Here is a 23688-nt window from a genome sequence, read left to right on the forward strand (position 1 = left end):
GCGGAGGCGTATTTTCCCATTTCTGCTGCTCGATGTGGGGCTATGGTATAAAAGTGTGGCAGCAGAAATGGGAAAACTCGTTTCCACACAGTTTTTGCATGGGGAAAACGTTTGGGAGAGTGGCATGAGCTTTCCCTTCCCAGCAATAGCTTTCTGAGCCAATATGGGCTCTTCTTTTTTATAGAAGACATTCCCCAGAGCTGCTGTGTGACTGCATGGAGCACGGGTTGGCTCTGTGGTAAACTCATAAATATAGTAAGGTTTAGAGTGACCCTGAGGTTGTGACATCTCAGAAGAACTGGGGGAGAAGGTTGCTTCTCTCTCAAAGCACGTGTTCATTAAACGGGAAAATGGGCTTTCGCATATTTGGGGTGAAGCAGCCCCTGTTGAAGTATTAAAGGAGCTAGTGAAAACTTCCTCTGAGCAGCAGGCCTGTGCATGTACAATCCCAATGTGTGGCTGCATAGGAGAAACACAATGAACAATAGTTACAGGTAAGTGTTACCCCGTTTACTTCACATCCATGTAAATCTCTTCCTTTGCAAAATAAAGGGTTTTGTCTAGAGTAAAAACATCCATATTTGTTTCACAAAGTAAAGTAAGTCCAATAAAAGGCAGTACCTTGCCTAATTTGTATCATGTGTCATTCTTTAGCACCAATGTGGCTGCCGCTTACATTTCAAATTCAATTTCAGCATTTTAAAACACTTTTAAAAAAAATCAGTACCCTGGACTTTTAATATTATTTATCCTTTGTATAGAGCCTTTCAGTATGTAAATGCTTCACAGTTATTTTCTCATTTGTATTCACAACAACCGTGTGGGGTTAGTCCAGGAACTATGATTTACCCATAGCCACACAGTGAGCATAAGTAGAAAATTTAATTGAGCGCTCAGAATGAAACCAAATAAGTGTTATGCTGAACAAAACCAGCTTGTGTCTGTGGAAAGCAAGAGACCACATTTAACGTACATCTCACATAAGTTTTATGCCATGGGCTTTTAACTCAAGATCTACAATAGATAAATGAATTATGCTCTGTTAGGAAGGTAGGCTTTTACCATCCTCTTCCAGTGCTGTAAAACTTTCTGGTCCTGATCTTGTGCTTTAAAAGTTCCCATTACACCTGGTAGGGATTTTGTCTAATACACATGTTAAAGGAAAGGCCAGGGTTTCGAATGGCTTTTCCAGATAAAGTTTATCATAGTCTCAATTCAGACTTCTGTTTGTCAGAGCAAGCCTCAGTTTAACAATTGGCTTTTTGTTGTTTGTAAGTAAATCATTGTAGAAAATTGGTAGAGGTCTGACTTGGCTTACATGAAAAACCTAATCCTTTCCTCATATAATGCTTAATAATATGATCCTCTATTTCCCCTCACTCCTAGTAAGCTTTATAGTAATAAACAGAAGCTCTTCAGGATGTACACCTCTCGGAAACATAGGTATCCAGCATCCGGTCTATCACATGATATTTGGGAATGCCAACTAACATCAGGTGCATGAAGAGTTTATTCCCCTTCTTAATGCTTTACAGTTTTGAAACCTCAAAGGGCTCTTTCATGATTTGGGCTGGGTCCCCCACCCTCATCTGCCATAAGTGCTTTTAATTTTCCTTTTTGCCTGCTGCCTGCAATTTTATACCAAAATTGGGGGGGGGGGGCGTCTTATGATTTTTGCGTCAATACCTAAAATACCCATGCAATGGCACAGCTGCAATGTCCTAGCACAGCTTGGTTTGTTTAAGACTAGTTGCACTGTTCTGCCTGAAATGCTTAAGCTAAGAAACAGGTATAGATCTCAATGATAAAGTTTTCCTAAATTCAGGAAGATAGTTGCAGTAATTATATTTATGTTGTTTGGCTGTAAACAATTAAGAGAAAATAATCATACACTACGTACAAAGATGATAATAAAAATGTTGCTCTTATGAAGAATTCCCAGTTTGTGAAATCTGTAGTAGTAGGCCAGTGTATTTCTAAAGCAATAGTTTGCTCCAGCTGAAATATATTGACCACTTTGTCATTCTCCACAAAACTATTTGCATTGATTTATCTGAGTGTTTAATAACAAAACAAAACAAAATGCTCTTTTAAGTTTTTTTTTAAAAAAACTTTAAAATAATGTAGGACATTCCAATGCTTTACAACCTTAACATAGGCAAATTGCTTAGTGTGGGTAAAAAATGGTAAGAATGCAATGGTTAAGGACAAAAGTTGCTCAGCAATACTCCTTTGGAATACCTTCTGAATATGATAAATACTTTGCGGATTCCATCCTGAAATGTAATGAGGGTCACATACTATACCTGAAAAATAGTTTTGTGGTGGATGCTCCACATAGCAAACCACTGATATGAATCAGGTCCCCATTTGGTGACAGCAGTTTTCATCATCCAATTGTAGTCTCTCTCTCTCTCTCTCTCTCTCTCTCTCTCTCTCACACACACACACACACACACACACACACACACACACAATTTTCAATGTGTGAATCAGGTCTAAGGCTACTTATATTGTCCACTTCATATTTCATAAATGTTGGTTATGATACTGTGAAATTAATAGGCAGGGGCAATTTTTCTTTTTAGCCCTAAAATGGTTCCACAGTGACATCTAGTGCATCTAAGAGATATAGGAAAAGTCAGAAAAATACATAATCTAAACGCATACATATACCTATAATATAGAACTTATGAAAAATAAGAAACAGATGCACTCTTAGAAGGGAAAAGTTATTTTGAGCTCACTCCAATTCTCTTGACTTCAACCAAAATTTTAAGAAGCAGCCAGACGTAGACGGCAGATAAATACCCTCTTTGAAATCCTTCTCAATTAGCTTAAAATCTTGAGTTATTTAGCTGCTCACATTTAGCAAATATTTTAATGAACTCCTAAGTAGTTCTTTTGCTGATATAGCAAGTGCATAAATTGGATGTATTATTCTGTACAAAGAAGAATACTTCAGTCTATTTTCCAAGCTTAAAGCATGGAATGTGATGCATATTAGATAGTTTTGCTTTTCTCATTCATTGTATGAATTGTAATCTGAATGAATGTTTATATCAACATATCTCGCCTAGAATCTGTGTATTTACTTCCATTAGCCAGAGGGCTATAACTAGGCACTCTAAGTAATACTCCTTTATATTATTTTACATACTGTGTTAGAAATTTTGTTGGATTTATGCTTGCACAGAACTCAGAAAAAAACTGGCATTTAAACATTCTAAATCATACCCTGTACACTGGTTCTAGCTTGGTATAGAGAGGGCAAGTCTGAGAGCAAGTGCCTGCCACCACCTGCTAAATGATCTGTTGCCCGAGCAATAGGCAGGTGATACAGATGCCCTTCTGTTAGGGCTTACCTTGGATAGCAAGTGAGCAACATATCCTAGCTGCTTTCAATGACATCCTTTTAATAAATGAAGCATGTACTCTGGACGTAAGGCCATGGCAGTGGTGAGATCTGGAGCTGAGTATTTTTGGTTCAGCTCCCACATCCCATACACTAAATTATAGGCTTCCACCTTTATTGACTTTGATTGTCAACATTGCCTCTGCTTGCATAACTGCCTACGACAGCCTGCTTCAATCCCTTCCCAGTTTAGCTTTGGCAACCTTCTGCTTGGGCCTGGAGATATCCTGGAATTACTACTGATCTCCTGATGACAGAGATTACTTCCCATGGAGAAAACGGCTGCTTTGGTGGACTATGTGGCGTATCCTGAGGTCCCTCCCCTCCTCCAAACCTGCTCTCCACAGGTTCAACCCCCATATCTGTAGGAATTTTTCAACCTGGAGCTGGTGGCAACCCACTGTCCATTTTGCTGAGACAGAATCGTGTCTTATATTTGCCTAGCCATTGTAATAACATTTCCTCTTTCCTTAGTCCCAGCAAAAATGGCTACCTGAGAGAGTTAGAATTCAACTGTGGCAAGCAGTTGCATATTTAAGAGCACACCAAAGCTGAATTTTGTGCTCACCATCCATTCAGAGGTAAATATACACTTTGATTTAGGAAAGAGTACTGTGCACTAGGTCTTTGATGTGATGCTCTTGTTCCTTGTGGCACCCCTTTGTACACATCTCAGTCTAGAAAGAATCCATAGATCAGTGGTTTGAGACAATTTAAACCTAGTCATATGTCAAATGTAGCCATGTGTTAGTCAGGCTCTGACTGCTGAACATTCTGGAGCTCTGTCACAAACAGGCAGAGAATGCTGGAGGGAATTGTAAGCAAGCATTCAGAGAAGCAGGAGCCACTGGCTGCTTTTGCATAGTTAGTTGTCCCTAGGGATTCAGACACAGAAGATCAGGGCAATTAGTCAATAAGGAGAGATAAAATAAGCAGATGTAAGCAGAGTGCAAATGGAGAAAGGTGGTCAGCAACTCTGGCTTCCCTGTGTGTTTGCCTACCACTTCCTCCTGTATCTCCTGGGGAGCTTCAACATTATTAACAGCTTGGTTTATACACCATTTATTTTGACACAATGAAATAATCTGTAGAAAACTCTCACTGTCAGCTGTTTTTCCAGTACTAAACCCTTGCTCTATATACCTTGAATCAAAATTCAGCCTTCTCTAATTAAAATTAAACAATAGTTATATCAGTAAATGAAATTGTTGCTTTTATTTGTAAATATGGCTGCATATTTAGCAGGAATATTTTGCACAATTCTGTTCTTTTGGTTTGCATCTATTGGGTTAATGAAAAATATAACTCATATATATTAAGATAGTAAAAACTATAACTTGTTATAGTCTGTATAGCTTATCTGTCCTATAACCCATATAGCTTGTCTGACCTGAATGAAATGTAATTAATACAAGAAGCAAATAGGGTCGTCGTCACACGGGCCCTTATTTCGTCAGTTTTGCACTAGAAATCGTTTCTTCTGTTATTGTTATTAGAACAGATTCTCCCATCTTTTGACGACTGCTTGTGCTTCCAGTCAGTCACATTAAAAGGGAAAAGCGCAATTCGACGGTCAGTCAAAGTGCCTCCGGAAACGGGGCCCTAAAAATCCCGCCCCCTTTATTAAAATTTTTTTTCGCATATTTGCATTATATCACTATTCTATTATAATGTTGCGCTGGGCCAACCAAAAAGCCAACTGTGATAGGTAGCAGAGGTTTCCCACCCATAGCAGAATAGCGCTATAGCGTTATAGCGCTATAAGGCTGACATTTTTTTAAAAAAATTTCTTTGAGGCTTAATTGCGGGTTGCACTGGGGCTTGTGGGAGTGTAGGGCACGAGAATCAGTGTTAAGTGAGACAGATGATCAGGGAGAGTGAGCGTTTTGGTGTTGCACAGCGTTCATAGTCGATCCAGGGCATTCACATGGAAGTGGATAAAGACGACATAAAGAGTCACAAAACGTGAATTGGGGAGAATGGCGAAATCACAAGAGAGCCGGAATGTGAGAATTCAGCGGGAGATGGCGCTAGTTTGGCGCTAAATTTATGGCCGTGTGACGACGGCCTAGATTCCCCAAAAGATTATTTCTCATTGTTAAATGTTTTTACTTCTGGGCAAAGCAAACTCCATTTGTGGGGAAAACTTATACTTGTATTTGAGTTATGCAAATCATACACAATCATATAGTAACTTCTAACGCAAGCTGATTGTTAATCCCATCAGATAATTCTTGGAATATATATGGTGAATGTATACCAACTTCTGAGGATTCCAACTTTTGTTCAGCAGGGTTGAGGCTTTTTATCAAATGCCACATTTCCAATTAAATACAGCACTATGAATAGAGATTGGCCAAATCCACACTTACCAGCATAGCACTAAACAGTTGGAATGATAGCATCTTCCTGGCATATTTTATGACATCATTGCGCCACGATGCCACTCTCATGGCGCGATGACGTCAGAAAAAGCACCAGGAAGATGCTATCATTCTAACTGTTTAGCGCTATGCCAGTAAGTGTGAATTCAGCCATTGTTAGTTCCCATTATCATAGTTAAATATGGAGTTTGAGCAAAAATGGGTCGAAATCATTGCATGGAATGTCTGCCAATCAATGAATATCATAAATTACTTTCTGAATTACATAATCAGTAAACATTACTGAAAAGCAAATAAAATACTAAAAATGTAAACATTACTATAAAACATATTTTAGGATTTGCTTTATAAAAATTGTAGGATCTTAGATGGCTGTTTCACCAGAGTAACAACAGTTATGGTTGTTGGGGGTTTTCCGGGCTGTATTGCCGTGGTCTTGGCATTGTAGTTCCTGACGTTTCGCCAGCAGCTGTGGCTGGCATCTTCAGAGGTGTAGCACCAAAAGACAGAGATCTCTCAGTGTCAGGAACTACAATGCCAAGACCACGGCAATACAGCCCGGAAAACCCCCAACAACCATCGTTCTCCGGCCGTGAAAGCCTTCGACAATACATAACAACAGTTATATTGACAAAGCAATACTTCCATTTGTGAAGGAGAGAGCGGTGATTTCCTCATCCTGATACACATTCCCGTTTTGCCCCCATGCTATTTCTACGGGTGCCTTGACCCACAGGAGAAAAAATCAGGGTACTATTTGGGCTGCCGTAGGAGTGGGAAGGCAGTGAAGTTGCTCCATAGCCTTCACTCCACCAGCAGCGGTTTTCTATTTGATTTCTTCTGATTCACCTCCTCAGTGTAGCTGCTGCCCTACATGGCTGTTGTCCACACAGTTCCCACAATCTCTGGCACAGCATTTTCATTGGTCAAAAGAGGCACTCACTTCCCCTTTTCACTAGTAGAAAGGCTGATAGGATACAGCACTAGTTTAATTCTCTGGCGGGTATAATTTGAATAAATGTCCTATATGTGGGATAATGATTGCTAAACAAGCATTTAATGACATTCATGCACAAATGCATACTTTTTATGATTAAGGAAGATTATTAAGGATATTGAAAAAACAGGTACTTTCTGTACTTATACCTTAAAAACACATATTTATACAATTACTCTGATATTTTGATTGGATTGCCATAGTAATTAACATGAACCTTGGAAGCTGTTCAGCATGTGCTTGATTTACTGCATATGGTATCCTGTACCCTGCCTGAGCTATGCTTGTATTCAAATAAGATGTACTAGGCTGCATGTATAAATGTCTTCTGATAATCAAGAAATTTCATAACCACAGTGTCCCATTTTTTCATTCCACTTCATATAATCATATAGAGAAACATTTCCTTTTTAGATTGCAGCTGGTTAGGCAGTTAGGCACGGAACAGTACATTTTAAGTTTTTTTTTATAATTGTAGAATACATTTCCATTTTAAATGTTTCTTATTGTCATGCTGCACTAAGATAGAAGAACCATGACAGAAGTGGAACAAACAAGGCCTCAACTTGATTAGCAGCTATAGCAACAGGCAGATAATCTTTGTCACGTGCAACTTAATGGTCCCAAAGGATTTGCTTCTGCAAAAGCACTCTCTCTCCAGCACAGGAACCAGTAACATCAGGTCAAATATCAGATATTTGTAACACAAGCAATATATAACCTTCAACCCATGCAGTGAAATCTTTCCAGTGCAATGACAAAAGTTTAATCTACAAACCTCAGCATAATTCCCTGCTTCCTTACCACAAACATTCAAACATATAATTTTCATTTCTATCACATCCATAAAATAGTGATTGTGAATACTGTTAATATTCGAATGTATAACTTTTCTTAGTGAATTCATAATTACAGAAAGCCTGAAAATATTAACAAAGGTCCATTAAGTACTCTGTAATTTATGAATTCCTAAATAGCCTATCTTTAGAAGTGAAAGATCATCCACAGACAGACTGCATCTTTGATGTTTTTAAGTTATACCTGAAATGTTAAGTTCCATGGTATCTGTGATCAACCAAGCAATAACAAACTAGGTTTTCAATCCCAATCATTTGTGGGTTCTGCAGCTGATCAGTACCAGACCATCACCCAATGTAAAGTCACATTTCTGTGAACTACTCATTTCACTGACAATATTTATTGGATATTTTATTAATTGTTTAAAGTTTCTTTTGATTTCTTTAATTTTTTTGTCTTGTCCAAATAAGTGTTGTAAGTAACAAGAAATCTGACAGCTACTGTTTGCTAATACTGTTTGTGGATTGTTTAAAGATGTCATGTCTTGGGAAATGCATGAATTACAACATTAATCTTGCCTGGTTAACTCTAACAAAAAGCATGCAAAAACAACAGCATTTTAAAAATATTCTCCCTATATAGATTATTAGACATACATTGACCGATACTGTGCAACCTGAAAACATAAAGTTATAACAATCTATTAAAATCTAAGCTTTACTTTGGTAATGTTTAACTGCATTTTGTTTCACTTTTATTATAATACAGGATGTAACAAAAAGTTTTTCTCAGCAGCTGATAGAGGCAATAGGAACCACATGTGACCCATTGTCTCTTATGTGAGAAAAATGCATGTATGATTCCTTAAAGGGCAAATTTCAATGTAGAGGGTTATCCAAATCACATCTTCCTATGACAGCTGATTCCATGGGGAGGATAGCTATGGATTTTCTTTCTTCAGAGTCCCTTGCTAAGTCTGGAGTATGCACAGAGACATCCATGTACACACCTTGGGATTTGGGCACATCACCTGATTCAGGGATTTATTCCAGCATAGATGATTAGTGCTGCTTAGAGTATTTTGACATACATTTTAATGAAAGAATACCAGACAATACACAGTGCATATCTGATTGCACATTGATCTGTCAGTCAGGGTATCTATATACACTTAGTCGGCATAATACAAAAATCACAGCAGGTTGGAATGAAGTTAAATACATGTTTTCCTTTTACAGTCAAAAGCTAAGCTTTAAAGAACGTGTGCGGATGGCTAGCCCACGAGGACAGAGTATCAAGAATAGACAACCTTCAGTTGGAGACCGGAGATCTCCAAGTACGGACATTACTGCAGAGGGTAGTCCAACAAAAGTGCAGAAGAGCTGGAGTTTCAATGACAGAACTCGCTTCAGGCCTTCCCTACGTTTGAAGAGTTCACAACCAAAGCCAATGCCAGAGAGTAAGGCCGTTTAAAAATATATTTTTTTCATTGTGGTTATCATTCATTTTGTAACCACCATAAACAAAGCAGATATTCATCAATATATATTATGTGAAGAAACATACATATTTAAGAAATACTGTGCTGGAATGTTAATGTTCCTGCTGAAATCAGGCCTGCTTCCTTTGCTAATTTTTAAGGTACGGATGTATACACCTTTGCCTTCACATATGCAGGACATTATCAGAGACTCTTTCCTGAGATCTAGTGTACCACTGAAAATGAGTGGGTGGTACTGAGACATGTGTTCTGTGCACAAGCAGCAACTTCTCCTTGTGAGCAAGGGGGCGAGGGGGGCAAGATTTTTCTTTTTGCAATAGCCCTTTTCCCTCATTGAACACTGCTCCAGCAGCCCCCTCCCCGCCCCCGAGCTGAGAGGGTGGTCAGAGAGCTCCTAATAGAATGGAGCTAATAGAGTGGAGCTTAAAATAACCCCATCTGTGAGCAAAGCCCTCACACACATGTACAATAATTGCACTAGACAGCATTAAGCTACTAATTATACACATCATGCAAATATACATGCAAATATTATTCAATATAGTAAATCAATATTGTCCTGATTTAGATAGCCCAGGCTAGCCTGATCTCATCAGATCTTAGAAGCTAAGCAAGGTTAATCCTGATTAATACTTGGAGAGGAGACCACCAAGCAAGGTCAGGGTTTTAGCGCAGAGTCAGGCAATGGCAAACCACCTCTGAAAGGTTCTTGCCTTGAAAATTCTATGGCTTTGACTTGATAACACTCTCCATCTCCAAATCAATATTGCCTGATTAGGATTGTCACCTATTTCTAGCCTGCTGCTTGCCTTTAGCAACAGACTGACATTTCTGACACAAATTCAGCAGGGAAAACTTTTTTTGCAAAAGAACATAAAGAATGGGGAAAAGTTTATCAGATTTCTGTGTATCAGGCAGCTGTTGGGCACAGTGGTAGGAGTAGGAGGAGAAAGGTTGCAATCATACGTTTCATTGAGTAGCACAAACTCTTAGCGTCAGAACTGGTAAAAGCTCATTCAATAAAGTGCTATCCAAGCAAGGCTCCATACTCTTTCCAAACTGCAAAATGACAGCAGTAATATATATGGAGATCAGAAAGAATTCACTTAGTATCAATATGCATTGGAGTTATAACTGTAGTTCAAGAGGAAGAACTTTGTGCTTTAAAAGAACCAGGCTTATTCATATTTAGTAGCACATTAACATGCCAAAATTTAGCAGGTGAAGCTTATCTCTATACTATAAAAGCTTCAGCTACTAAATTTTTGCATGTTAGAAATGCATGACATGCAGTAAAAAGGAGCAGTAAAAAAATAAAAGGTGGGAACTCTGGGACGAGTGCATTCTCAGCTTAATGACAGTAAGAATTCCTTATGATCAAAAATATTATTTCCTCGTTGTCCTCCTGGGAAACTCCCATTTCTTTAGACCATCCTGGATTGTTTCAACAATTTACCTGCTTATAGAAAGCCCTCTAAATTTTGTCCAATACTACCAAAGTATGAGGCAGGTTCCATTAATTCAGACAATAGTACTCTAAACTACTTACACATGAATCTATTTAATCTGTATTCAACCATTTAAATCCTTCCAGTCATTTGTAGGAGATAGATAATTAGTATTCAGCACATTGCAAAGGCAAGGTGCAACTTATGAAGTGTTTCTTCATGAGAAATTACACACACATTTCATTTGATTAATTAAAGAGCTCTACAAGGGCACACTTCATTTCTATCCTTCATTTTCTGAGCTCACATGACCTCTGCTCTTCTACTGCCTTCAGAGTACTTTTCCCATCCACAGGGAAAGCAATGTATTAAAAAAAATGGAAAGTATGTAGTGATACCTTCCATTTACCTCCTCCTCAGTACTTCTGTATAATTTATGCATTATAAAATAGCTTTTCAGTACACAAACATCTTGTCCCAATTTGGACTGACTTGCTGAAGGATAGGTGCTTATTTAGTTGCTTAAATGATCAGTTTTCTTCTACAGTATTGTCTTTATATTCCTTAGTAGATGAGCATAGTCTACTAGAACTACATTCATGATGACAGATGCCTGTTTATCAGGTGAAGGGTTCATAGCTTTTTAATGACTAGAGTCCAATGCCTTTTAAAGTGGCATGAAAAATAAAAAGACAGGCCATAAACTTTTAACATCACTGCATTTCCATGCCTGAAAAGTTACAGCTGACTTTCTGCTTTTTGTACCATTGTTAACCATCAATGTGGAATACAGGTAACTGGAACCAGAGTGGCTGGCATTGTCCAAACTTATCATCTATGCCCAAGTACAAAGTGCCTTGTAAGAAACTATTGAGAAATAAGAATTGAAAGCAAAGTGTTTCACAGAAAATTTGTATTTTTTTTCTCTTTAAAAATGTTAAGGATAATTCCATTCATTTATTTAATTTTGAAACATAAGTTCCTATTAATATTGTAATCAGTATTTTAACCATATAATTGTTGTTCATATGCTTTTAACAAACCTCACAATTCTGAATATCACCAATCAGAATGGAAGGATTTTATTTTTAATAAAGTAGGAGAATCCATTTCATGAAGTTACCTCTCACTTTTTGCCAAGGGACGTCAGAGTTTAAATAGCAACTGATGCTCCCGAATAACTTAATAAGAAATCTGTATGAACCATGCTAAGGATGCAGCTCACATATCCAAAGTTAAGCGCACTGAGATAGGGTAGCGACAAGCACTAATCATAAACATGAGTTCATTAGAAACAGCATACCTTATAAAAGCTGACGTGGGCACAACACAGGGAGAGAGAAGCCTTGGGAACTTGACAGTTTTCTTTTTTGACCCTTATATCTTGCCATTTCATCAAACAGTCCCGCCACCATAGGGGTACCAGGTGGGAGACCTCCGGCCTCTCCCACCTCTGCTGCCTGTTGCTGCTTGGAGTAGCAGCAGGAGAACTTGTGGAAGAAGTGGCGTTGCAACAATGCCACAATGTCACTTCCAGTTGCGTAACTAGAAGTGATGTCATGTGTTGCTACTATGTTCTAATAGTCCCTCGAACTAGCAATTTTGTGACTAGAAGTGACATGTGGCATCATGTGATGCCACACACACCCTTACCCCACTCCAGAAGCTCGCAGGAATTGCCTGCCCTTGTCTTGCAACCCTACCCCACTACCATGCATTCCCTAATGATTATGTTCCAGGAAACTTGGATAATGGAATGAAGAGGCAATGTACAAGCAGAGGGCAGTTTCATCCTCCTTTTGTTGCAAGTGGCTATTATCTTCCCATACAGGCATGGCTGTGTCAAAACCACACATATCCAATGATGCAGCTGGAATGTAGAGTTTTCTTCTGCCCACCTATGCATTAGAATGCAGTAGGGATTCGGGAAGGAGAGAGGGACTGGACTATGTGCTGGAATGGATTCATGGGAACACATGGGAAAGGCTGCCTTCTTCAGAGCCCTGAGGAAAAATGGGGGAAGTTAGCAAGACAGTAGGGTGAGAGACCTGAGAAGGAGCTATGGAATAAGTCACATATGAAAGCCCACTAACATTAGATGTCACAACAGGCCTGGCCACACTCTGGGGATTTGCGGACAGGTCCAGCCCTATCATTATGTCAAAATACTATTAATGAATCATTATATCTAATTCTGAACCTGGTTCCCAAACTGTGAATCAAAAAACCCATGTAAGGGGGCTAGATACAAGAAGCTTTCCTACAGGTCTAAGGGGACACCAAGGTTGCAGAAACCACCCAATTTTTTTTAATAGAAGGGAGGTTAAAATTCCCCTAAATGCAAGAATACTCTCTGCAATTACCCCAAGATCTTATGATGCAGCTTGGGTGCCGTATCTGGGGTTGTGGAGCAATGCTGATAAACATTACTAAAGCAGGCAGGGGTGAATGCTGCCACCAGTGGTGGTGGAATGGTAGTGTCCAGGAGAGAGGAAAAGAGAGAGACTGTGATGGGGTAGTGAGAGAAGATGGGGTAGGTGGATGGCAGCAATAACCACTGCCAAGAGGAAAGGAGAAGAGAAGGAACCCAAGCAGGCATTCAACAAGAACAGGAACCTTCTCCTTGGTTTCCTTGTCACTGCCTCTGCCAGGGAAGAAAGGTAGTTGAGCAGCAGCCACTAGGAGGAGGTGGCAGTGGCAGCAGCCACTCCCCTCCCCTCCCACAAGAGTATATATGGAAGGTTTCTTGTTAGACGTGCTTTGTCTGAATGGGAAGATCTAGAACACTTCATATATGCCATTAGCTTCAAGTTATATGTAGAAACTGGAAGTGGCACTGCAATAGCCAAGTATGTCTTTGGGCTCTTTAATTGATAGACAAAAGGCCAAATATGACCATATACGTCACAATTTTTTTATACATTTCCAAGAGTGAAATTGGAACAACCTTGGAGGTGGGATCAACCATGTTGCCCCAGATATCAATAAAAGAGGTTTAATTTGTTGAACCATTTTCATAGAGAAATGACAATCCAAAAATATCCATCTAGCATATACTATGGTTTTTGCTCTCAGTTACATTTATTGAGACTGATGCTGTGATCATCCTTTCAGCATGTCAGCAGAACCTAGACAGAAGTGAGGTTTTAGAAGCTGATCAATGATCTATTATTACCGGCATCTGGCTGTTTTCACAAAACAAGCAAAGAGTTTCTGTTTCTGCTGAGTATGCACATACCTTAGGTGTTGCTAATTGTGAACAAACAGCACTGTAGTGAAATAATGAAAGCTATGGTCCTAGCTCTACTCTTGACAAATAAGTCACAGAAAATATTACTAAAAATAAATTCATGCCACATTTACTAATTCAAACTTAATTCATCATTCTCCTTACAATTATTGTTTTACAATAATAGCTTGGACTGCTATTATTATGTGCAGAAATACAGCAGTGGAAATTATAACATGAATGCAAGCATAATATGTAAAATTCAGTTGAAAATGTCATTGAGTCATAAACTGCATGTTAAGCAGGAAAATTACTGAATCCTACAGAGCAATTGCTTCTCAACCCTTATTAAACGTTCCATAGATCACCCAATTCTGCCAAAGCAATGGGACACAGCTTTAAGCCTTATGCCTGTTGCTTCTGTGGATCTTAAGCTGTGTCTTACTCAACAAAAAAATATGTTTAGGGTATATTGCAACTTACAATATACGTCTTTTGAGCATATGCTTTAGAAATGTCCATTTATTCAGTCCTTTAGGAAGGAATTCATCAATTACTAATATTAATATTATAGTAGACTACTCATTTATTTTTGAGGATGTTTATATACTTCTAAACTACTTGCCTGTCTCATGGAACTTAACGGATAGTCAACAGAAATGGACCCTCTGTGCCCTTACAGTCACTAAAAGACTTATACTACAACATTGGAAAGACAAAAGCCAACTTCCTGTAACTCACTGGGAGGACTTTATAAACTTATCAACACTTGAACATATCTCATGTAAACGACAGTTGCATATGGTCTTATTTTTAGATATTTGGAGATACTTTATAGAAGCTTAGATTTGCCAGCATATTTTTTGTTTTTGTTTCTGATTCCATCTTTTTTTGCTTTGCACAAATAAATAAAATTTTTGAAAACAAAATAAAAAATAAAAAGTTCCCTAGGTGCTATAAAGTTTTCCATATAAATCAAATAAAGTTTATAGTTTTTCCACAGCAGTATCATTGACATCAGGTATTAACTCCCTAGCACAATGCAAGGATAATCATAGTAGCTATGGAGATTTTAAACAGAAAGGGAATGATTTAATGAGAGAAGTACTTCAATTTGATGTTAGTTTAAGTTTACAAAAATTTTCCAATGTATTCCCATAAATACATCTGACCATGAATGACATGGAAAATGCAGATAATGATTTTCATCTCACGCAAATTTCCACAACATTTTAAAGCGACAGTTTAATTAATGTGCAAGGCTGTGGAATTTATATCCCTCAATGATGTCATTATTTATAATGAAATATGTATGCTGATGTCAAGGAACTACATACGCTTCTTGTGTTGATTTTGTACTAATGTAATTTCCACTGATATCAGTAGATATTCATGATTTACACCAAAATAAATGAACAGAAACAGAGCTAGGATAGCTTAGAGATATATTATGAGATAGTATAAACTATTTAAAGTATTTGTATAGAAAATGTTAAGGAATATACAGAACCAGGGGGACACTAATCAGAAATAGAAGTTTGAAAAACTTGGAAAGTATATTATTATTTATGACCTTCATTGTGATTTTAATTATTACTGTGATGAGCTTCAGGGAGCTACATGTAAAGTGATAAACCAGAGTAATTACATAGTTAATTTAAACTAATTAAAATGTTTGGCTGTCATTCAACTTCTCATTAAATTGAAGGGTGAAATAAATATTTTATGAATAAGATAACACAGGTTAGTGTAATGCCACTGCATAAAGAAGATGGAAGACTAACAATTCTAGAACAGTGCAATCCTTAGCAGAGTTAAGTCCATGGAAGTCAAAGGTCCTTCCTGTTTTACTAAAACTCATTAAAGCCTGGCTCAAACCAGTATCTGCACCTCCAACATTGAAGAAGATTGTACTGTTTGTACTGTCAACTGCTATGGAGGCATCTTTAGGTAAAGGAAAACACACTTCAGACTTGACTCCCACAGCAAAATTAGCAGAGGCTGTAAAGTGAATGGAATGGGACATAAGACTAATCTTGTGTAGCCCTTTGTCTAAAAAAATCCAACTACTTAGTTTGTATGACTCAATATAACTATATATTACAGAGAAGGTCTTGTCATTCATTTACTGCCTTCATTTTTAGAGATGAAGCACTGGGTCTCACATGTCAGCAACTTTTCACATCCAACATGGAGCTATCTGTCGAGCAAAGACAATGACTGCAGCAGTGATAATTAAACATCATGCTAGGCTGCGCTTGATCTCACTCCAACCAGAGACTTGAGACAGACTTGAAGGTTTACCCTTCAAAGGGGAGCATCTATTTAGCGCAGAACAGACGAGACGTTAAAACAGGTGCAAAAGCTCAAATCAACTGCAGTTCCATGGGCCTTACAAAAGTCTTCTTTTAAACAGAAACAGAATCTATAGAGCCAAACCACCAAGCACATGGGCTTCAGCAAATCTTCATCATCTTGTCCTTATTTTTAAAAAGCTTTTTTCTTCAATATGTAAATTTTCATCTAAACAAGTCATAGTTTTCATCTAACCAGACAAAGGGTTCCTCTGGCTCCAGACGGAGGTTTTAAGGGTATGTGTTTCTTCTCTCCATCCATCGCTATCCCGCTGCATCAACATATGCCAGCCTGGGGAGTGATAATATCCAACCACTGAATCTTGGCCATTGTAAGGCTGGGATTTGCAATTAAGTTCACTTTTCTTCCCCCATCCAGAGTATTTTGGTCTATTTCCACTACCCCCATTCTCCTTTAGGAGGTGGACTCGCTTTTGTAAAAAGAGGCAAAAGAACCCATATTTCACTCCCAAAGGGTCTACTCGTGGTACTTCATCGTTCCCAAGAAGGATGGAGGTTTCTGCCCCATTCCTGATCTCAGGGTGTCAGTTTCTACAAATTCAGGATGATGATCCTTGGTTCCACTCTGCCCCTTCACTGCATATGCTTATGCCCCACACTGTTCCATTGTTCAACCAGGCTATACAGAACCACCAAAAAAAGAAAAGGATATATGCCCCAATGGTTGCTGAATTCTATGTACTTCTGAGGTAATTTCTGGGTTTTTAGCCCAGTTAGGGAAAAAACTGGGTAGAAAATATGTTAAGCAGAGGAAGGACTCCGCCTGTTTGAAATTGTTCATCTACTCCTCCCCCAACAGCACAGTTAGTTGTTTAGCAGCAACCCATGTTCTAAGATACTGGCTTCATCGTCATCCAGAGGAGTTAGCCGTGTTAGTCTGCAGTAGCAAAATAGAAAAGAGTCCAGTAGCACCTTTAAGACTAACCAACTTTACTGTAGCATAAGCTTTCGAGAACCACTGTTCTCTGTGCATCTGACGAAGAGAACTGTGGTTCTCGAAAGCTTATGCTACAGTAAAGTTGGTTAGTCTTAAAGGTGCTACTGGACTCTTTTCTATTTTTCATCATCATCAATCAATCATCATCAATCATCAACAATAGTCTGCTTTCTCACTAAGGTTCAAGGCAGATTATACCCAGTATGAGTGAAAATACAATATAACTGACAACTAAGACATTCATCGAGCAAAGTACAATAATGAACAACTGTTAGGAGATTCAGTAAAAGAGATACAATAGGATATGGAGACAGAAAATTTGAAAAAACAAGCATAAAGCCAAGCACAGAGATGAAATCTTTTTGAAGCAAAGCATAACTAATTTATATGGCATGTTTAGCAATGTGGAAACTCTCTAGTAGGCGCATGCCTGCCAGTAGTCAATAGAGAAGCATATAATCCCTGTTCTTACCAGTGTCTCTCTTTTAGTGCAGATTGTTCTAAGATACAGTCAACTACTGTAGATTTATTTAAATCGTCTAATATTCATATAAGAACATTAAGCACAGTACCAATTCCCCATTCCTAAATATAGTGAGGTTTATTCCAGAAAATGACTTAAAAGCATTGAATTCAAAGAGAAACTGTGTGTAACAACACACAACTACCACTGAAACCTTTCCATGCTTTAGTGTTCCAAATAAAATCTCTGATTTAAATCTCTGATTTAATTTGGACTTTATCAAACAATTACATTGAAGAATTAACCTTAGAATATGCATTTGGATTTTATATCAGTACGTATGCCATTATTTGATGTTTATCTCTTGCAGCTGATGCCAGCATTGGTACAGATGAGATCTATGATGAAAGAGGATGCCAGTGTGATGTATCCATAGAAGATCTCACCCCAGCACTTAAAACAGTTATCCGAGCAATCAGGTAAGTGAAAAATACGCTAGTAAGAAGAAACTTTTGAAACTTTCTAGGCAGATGACTTGCCCAAAGGCAGCTTTATTATATCACAAATTGAAAGACAGGACTGAACCTGGATCTTCTTGCCCTTCAAAAGATGGTGGAGTCATCCATTAGTATATTCTGTAATACAAGGAGTATACATAGTACTCAAATTAGTAGAATACCAGGCTTTGAAAAAAACACAAACATTTGATGCCTTTAACTGAAAGCAAACATAATTAAGTCTCATAATATTTCATTTACTTTATTTATATCCTATCTTTCTCCCTAATGGGAACCCAAGGTGGCTTACATAATTCTTTTCTCCTCCTTTTATCCCCCAACAACCCTGTGAGAAGTTAGGCTGACAGTATGTGACTGGTCCAAGGTCACTCAACAAGCTTCCACAGCAGAGTAGGGATTCAAACCTGGTTCTTCCAGATCCTAGTCTAACACTCCACCACTACTTCACACTGGCTCTCAGAGAATGTCAAGGTTAATATCAGAGAATGGCAAGCCACAGTTGTAATGAAATGCAAAAGTATCAATTGCCCATTCTCTTGGACTAGCTTCAGAATAGGAAGCAGATGTAGAATAGCATCTGGCTTCTGAAATCTGAATGATGCAAGCCATCAATATGAAGAAGTCCATCCCACCCATTCACTCATTTTACTAATCATTGGGGGGGGTATGTTCTAGTGACCACCAGGAACATATATGTAGTAGTAAAACAAAACCTAAATTTACTAGTATAGCTACTTCTATAAAGGTAGCATTACTGAAAAGATTTGCCAAAGACCTAACAGTATTTCCTACTGTCAAATTCTAATTTTTTAAATTGAAATAGTGTTCTCTGATGACTGTTTCAGGTGTTGGCTTTCCCTAAGAACTGTGGTGCTTTTATGGATAACCATAAAGACTCTCAAGTCTTAATCCAACTCTTGGACTTCCTGTTTGGGATCCATGGAGGTCTAACGCAGCTCCACTTGCGGAGCTGACCGGACTGCCGTTTTAACCGGCTGGCGGGGTGAAAATAGCCCGCGGCCGACTGCTCTCAGGCGGGGAGCAGGCAAAGAACGCTCAAGACCCTAGGGTGAGCTAGATCTCGAACGAGGGGGGGCTTTACACAACGAGTCTCCCCCCGATCCTTGAGGTCCCACCTTGCGACGGGTCGGCTATAATCTCTGCGGCAGTTTTGGGGCCAATTCGGCTGGCATAAGACCTACATACCCAAGCATCGATTGGGGGAAGAAGCTGAGAGGAGAACTTAAAATCGAAACAGCGATTACAACCCGAGAAAAGTGAAGAGAAGGTAAAGATCATTATCTTCTGAGACGGGACAGATTGATAAAAACAGAGAGGAAAAAAAGTAGATTTTTAAACTGCAACAGACTAGTGAAAAGGAGGGGAAGACTCGGCAGGAATCGAATTTAAAAAGAGACTAAGTTTAAAGAAGTTATTAAAGAAATGGGACTATTGTTTTGAATACCTGTGGCTTTGGAGCTGTGAGAAAAAGACACCATCGCGAGATCTGCTGTGGGAAGACGGGAGACAGGAAGTGCGTAATAACAATAGAGTGGCTGGAGAGAAGCGGCCCTTGCTGGAGGGCAGGAAGTAGGGAATCGCCATTTTTGAAAGGGGAAGGGTCGCGGCTTCAGCGGAAGAGGAAGTAGGCCATCTTGGATTACAAAATCATAGAGAAACCATAGAGAAAAGACGCCCGACATTTTGGACTCTTTAAAACTTAATTTCTATAAGAAGACCGGGACATTTAAAATAGAAAAACGTTAAATTTTACGCCACGGAGTTAAGGAAGAGAGCGGATTCGTGGGAGCGAGCTAAAGCAAGCCCCACGATGTCAAAAAAAGAGTGGCAATCGGCAATAGAAAACCTGGATAAAAACCTGGACAAAAAACTTTTAGATATGATTAAAGAACTTAAGGACACGAAATTGGAGCTGATAAAAGAGGTTAAAGAGGTTACACAGACAGTAAAATCGGAGCTGTCAGAAGTGAAAAAAGGTATGGAAACAATACGAAATGAATTACAAGGAACGCAGCAGAGAGATTAAAACAGTAGAAGACGCGATGGAGAATTTAGCAGACACGCAACAAACAGAGATGAGATTGGTGAAGGGGAGAATGTCAGTTGCAGAAACTAAACATATGGAGAAGCAGCTACGTTTTCGTGGCTTGCCAGAAGTGGAAGGAAAGTCAGCGCAAGAACAGATGACTGAGGTGTTGGCTGAGTACCTGGGGAAGGAGGAGGAGGAAGTTGTGGCTATCCTAGATGTGGCATACCGTGTGAATTCGAGAATAGCAACCCAGAGGAAACTACCAAGAGATGTGATTGTGCAGTTTACAACACGAAATATGAAAGAGAGGATTGTGACAAAACAGTTTCAAGATCCATTGGAGATTGATGGCAAGACGATTATTATAATGAAGGAACTGCCCAGATCAGTGTTACTGGACCGGAAAAAATATAAAGTGCTAATTCAGATTTTGAAGGACATGAAAATCAGGTACAGATGGGAGTTACCGGAAGGAGTGTCCTTTGAGTTTGGAGGGGCCAAAAAACGCATCAGATCTGAGCGAGAGATGGAGCGATTTATTAAGGACAATGAAAAAGACTTACCAACAAGATCATGAGTATGGAGTGTAAAGTATTATCTTGGAATGTAAATGGACTAAACTCACCGAATAAGAGGAAAAATACTTTTCACTGGCTACTAAAACAAAAATGTGACATTGTTTGTTTGCAAGAGACCCATATCAGAAAGCAGGATGTAAAATATTTAAAATCTGGAAAATTGGGCAAAGAATATGTAGCGGCCTCCAACAAGAAAAAAAGAGGAGTGGTGTTGTACATAAAAGAGGAGCTACAGCCAAAATTTGTTATGAGAGATGTGGAAGCTAGATTTGTAGCAGTGGAATGTATTTGGAATTTAAAGAGAGTGTTGGTAGTCGGACTTTATGCACCTAACGGTGCAAAAGAAAGCTTCTTTGAGGATTTAAGGAAGCATTTAGACGATCTTGCATACGACCAGATAATTCTTGCTGGAGACTTCAATGGAGTGACAGACTTGGAACTAGACAAAAAGACTACAACGGCACAAAAGAAAAGAGGACTATTACCAAAGCTTTTTTTTGAGTTGATTCAACAAGAGACTCTTGAAGATGTATGGAGGAGAGAATATCCTAAAAGCAGACAGTTTACCTTTTATTCTGCAAGGCATTCTACATTATCAAGAATTGATATGATCTGGGCCTCAAAAGACTTAGCATTATGGACTAAGGAGGTAGAAATAATGCCTATGGTAGGCTCAGATCACAACCCAATTATGTGGAAATTTGGAAAAAAGAGAAAAAGGAAAGCATGGAGAATAAATGAGGACTTGTTACAGGAAAGAGAGAATATGGAAATACTGAGAAGAGAGACAAAGTTTTTTATACAATACAACGTGAATAAAGAAGTACCAACCAATAAAGTTTGGGATGCTTACAAGGCGGTTGTAAGGGGCATACTAATGGACTTAAATGGTAGAGCAAGAAAGAAGAAAGAGGAGAAAAGACAAGAGATTGAGGAGAAAATAAAAGCCAAAGAAATACAGCTAAAAAAGAGACCAGGGAAAAAGAAGGTATACCAGGAAATTAAAATACTTCAAGAACAGCTAACAGCAATGAGCAATAAAGAATTGGAGTGGAATCTCAAAAGACTGAATCAAAAAGCGTTTGAGGGTGCTAATAAACCTGGGAAGTACCTGGCATGGCAATTGAAGAAGAAAAGGGAAAAGAAGATAATAAATAAAATTTGCGAAGATAACAAAACGTATTTGGAGCAGGCTACCATTAGTAGAGCCTTTTATAAATTTTACGCTAAGCTGTATAATAAAAAAGAAGTAAACAAAGAATCAATAGCGTCATATTTGGAGAAAACCAAACTTCCAGAAATCTCGGAAGCTTGGAGAAATAAGTTGAATAGTGAAGTAACTGGCGAGGAAATAAGTAAGGCAATACAATCTGCAAATCTAGGAAAGGCGCCAGGGCCAGATGGACTTACGGCTAAATTCTATAAGACAATGGCTAATGAACTGGCACCATTCCTAAAAGAGGTGATGAATGGGGTTTTAAGGGATCAAAGGATTCCAGAAACTTGGAGTGGAGCGAATATATCATTGATCCCAAAAGAGGGCCAAGACCTGACTAATGTGAAAAATTATAGACCTATATCGCTACTCAACAATGACTACAAAATTTTTGCGAAGATATTGGCGGAGAGATTGAAGGGGTGGCTCTCGGAAGTCATAGAGGAGGAACAAGCAGGCTTTTTGCCAGACAGACAAATAAGAGACAACTTAAGGACAGTGATCAATGCTATTGAATATTATGACAAGCGTTGTGATAAAGAGGTTGGTTTCTTCTTTGTTGACGCTGAAAAAGCGTTTGACAATTTAAACTGGGACTTTATGTTTGCCACTATGGAAAAGCTACAATTGGGAGAAAGATTCATCAGAGCAATTAAGGAAATTTATAGAGACCAGACTGCAGCAATTGTGGTGAATGATGAATTGACCAAGAAATTGACGATAAGTAAAGGAACAAGACAAGGTTGCCCGTTATCTCCATTGTTGTTCATTTTAGTATTGGAGATTCTGATGATACAAATACGTCAAGATGATGAAATTCGTGGAATAAAAATAAAGGACTATTCATACAAGGTCAGAGCATTTGCGGATGACATAATGTTAATTGTAGAGGACCCATTGGAGAACATGCCAAGAGTGATAGATAAGATCAAGGAGTTTGGAGACTTGGCAGGTTTCTTCATTAACAAAAAGAAGTCAAAGATATTATGCAAAAATATGACTAAGCAGAAACAACAATTGTTAATGGAAACAACGGATTGTGAAGTAACAAGTAAAGTGAAATATTTGGGAGTCGAATTAACTGCAAAGAACATAGATCTATTCAAAAACAATTATGAAAAACTATGGACTCAGATAGAGAGAGACTTGATTAAATGGAATAGATTGAATTTGTCATGGTTGGGCAGGATTGCAGCAGTTAAGATGAATGTGTTACCAAGAGTAATGTTTTTGCTACAGACAATACCAATCATCAGAGACTCCAAACAATTTGAAAAATGGCAGAGGAAAATATCAGATTTTGTTTGGGCAGGCAAGAAGCCTCGAGTGAAAGTGAAAGTTTTACAAGATGCAAAGGAAAGAGGCGGAATGCAACTGCCCAATCTGAGACTTTATCATGATGCAATCTGCCTAGTTTGGTTGAAAGAATGGATGACATTAAAGAACAAGAAACTATTAGCCCTAGAGGGATATAAAAAAATATTTGGATGGCACGCATATTTATGGCATGACAAAGTAAAGGTCAACTCGATGTTCCTGCATCACTTTGTTCGGAGAAGTCTATACATAATCTGGAAGAAGTACAGAATTTATCTACAAGAAGGAACCCCTTTGTGGGTGGTTCCATATGAGGTGATAGACCCGAGAGCTGTTGATAATGAACAACAATGTTTAACGTATAAAGAAATAACTAAAACTGAAGCATCCAAACTTAGAATAAAGACACAAGAGGAACTATCACCTAACTACGATTGGTTCCAGTATAGACAGATCAGAGAC

The 23688-nt window shown here is 38.5% G+C and overlaps 1 protein-coding gene across 2 annotated transcripts in view; it reads left to right on the forward strand.

Moving 5' to 3' along the window:
* The window catches only part of KCNQ5 (potassium voltage-gated channel subfamily Q member 5), a 449493-nt gene that overhangs the window by 415700 nt on the left and 10105 nt on the right, over positions 1 to 23688 (forward strand). Inside the window, exons 9-11 of one of the 2 annotated variants that reach the window (XM_054975407.1) lie at positions 1387 to 1443; positions 8833 to 9053; positions 17918 to 18026. In XM_054975407.1, coding sequence (XP_054831382.1) covers positions 1387 to 1443; positions 8833 to 9053; positions 17918 to 18026 — 387 coding nt within the window. The remainder of the gene's footprint in view (positions 1 to 1386; positions 1444 to 8832; positions 9054 to 17917; positions 18027 to 23688) is intronic. The other variant, XM_054975414.1, reaches the window with a different exon arrangement.

The sequence above is a fragment of the Eublepharis macularius genome, chromosome 1, assembly GCF_028583425.1.
Source record: "Eublepharis macularius isolate TG4126 chromosome 1, MPM_Emac_v1.0, whole genome shotgun sequence".
Lineage (NCBI taxonomy): Eukaryota > Metazoa > Chordata > Lepidosauria > Squamata > Eublepharidae > Eublepharis > Eublepharis macularius.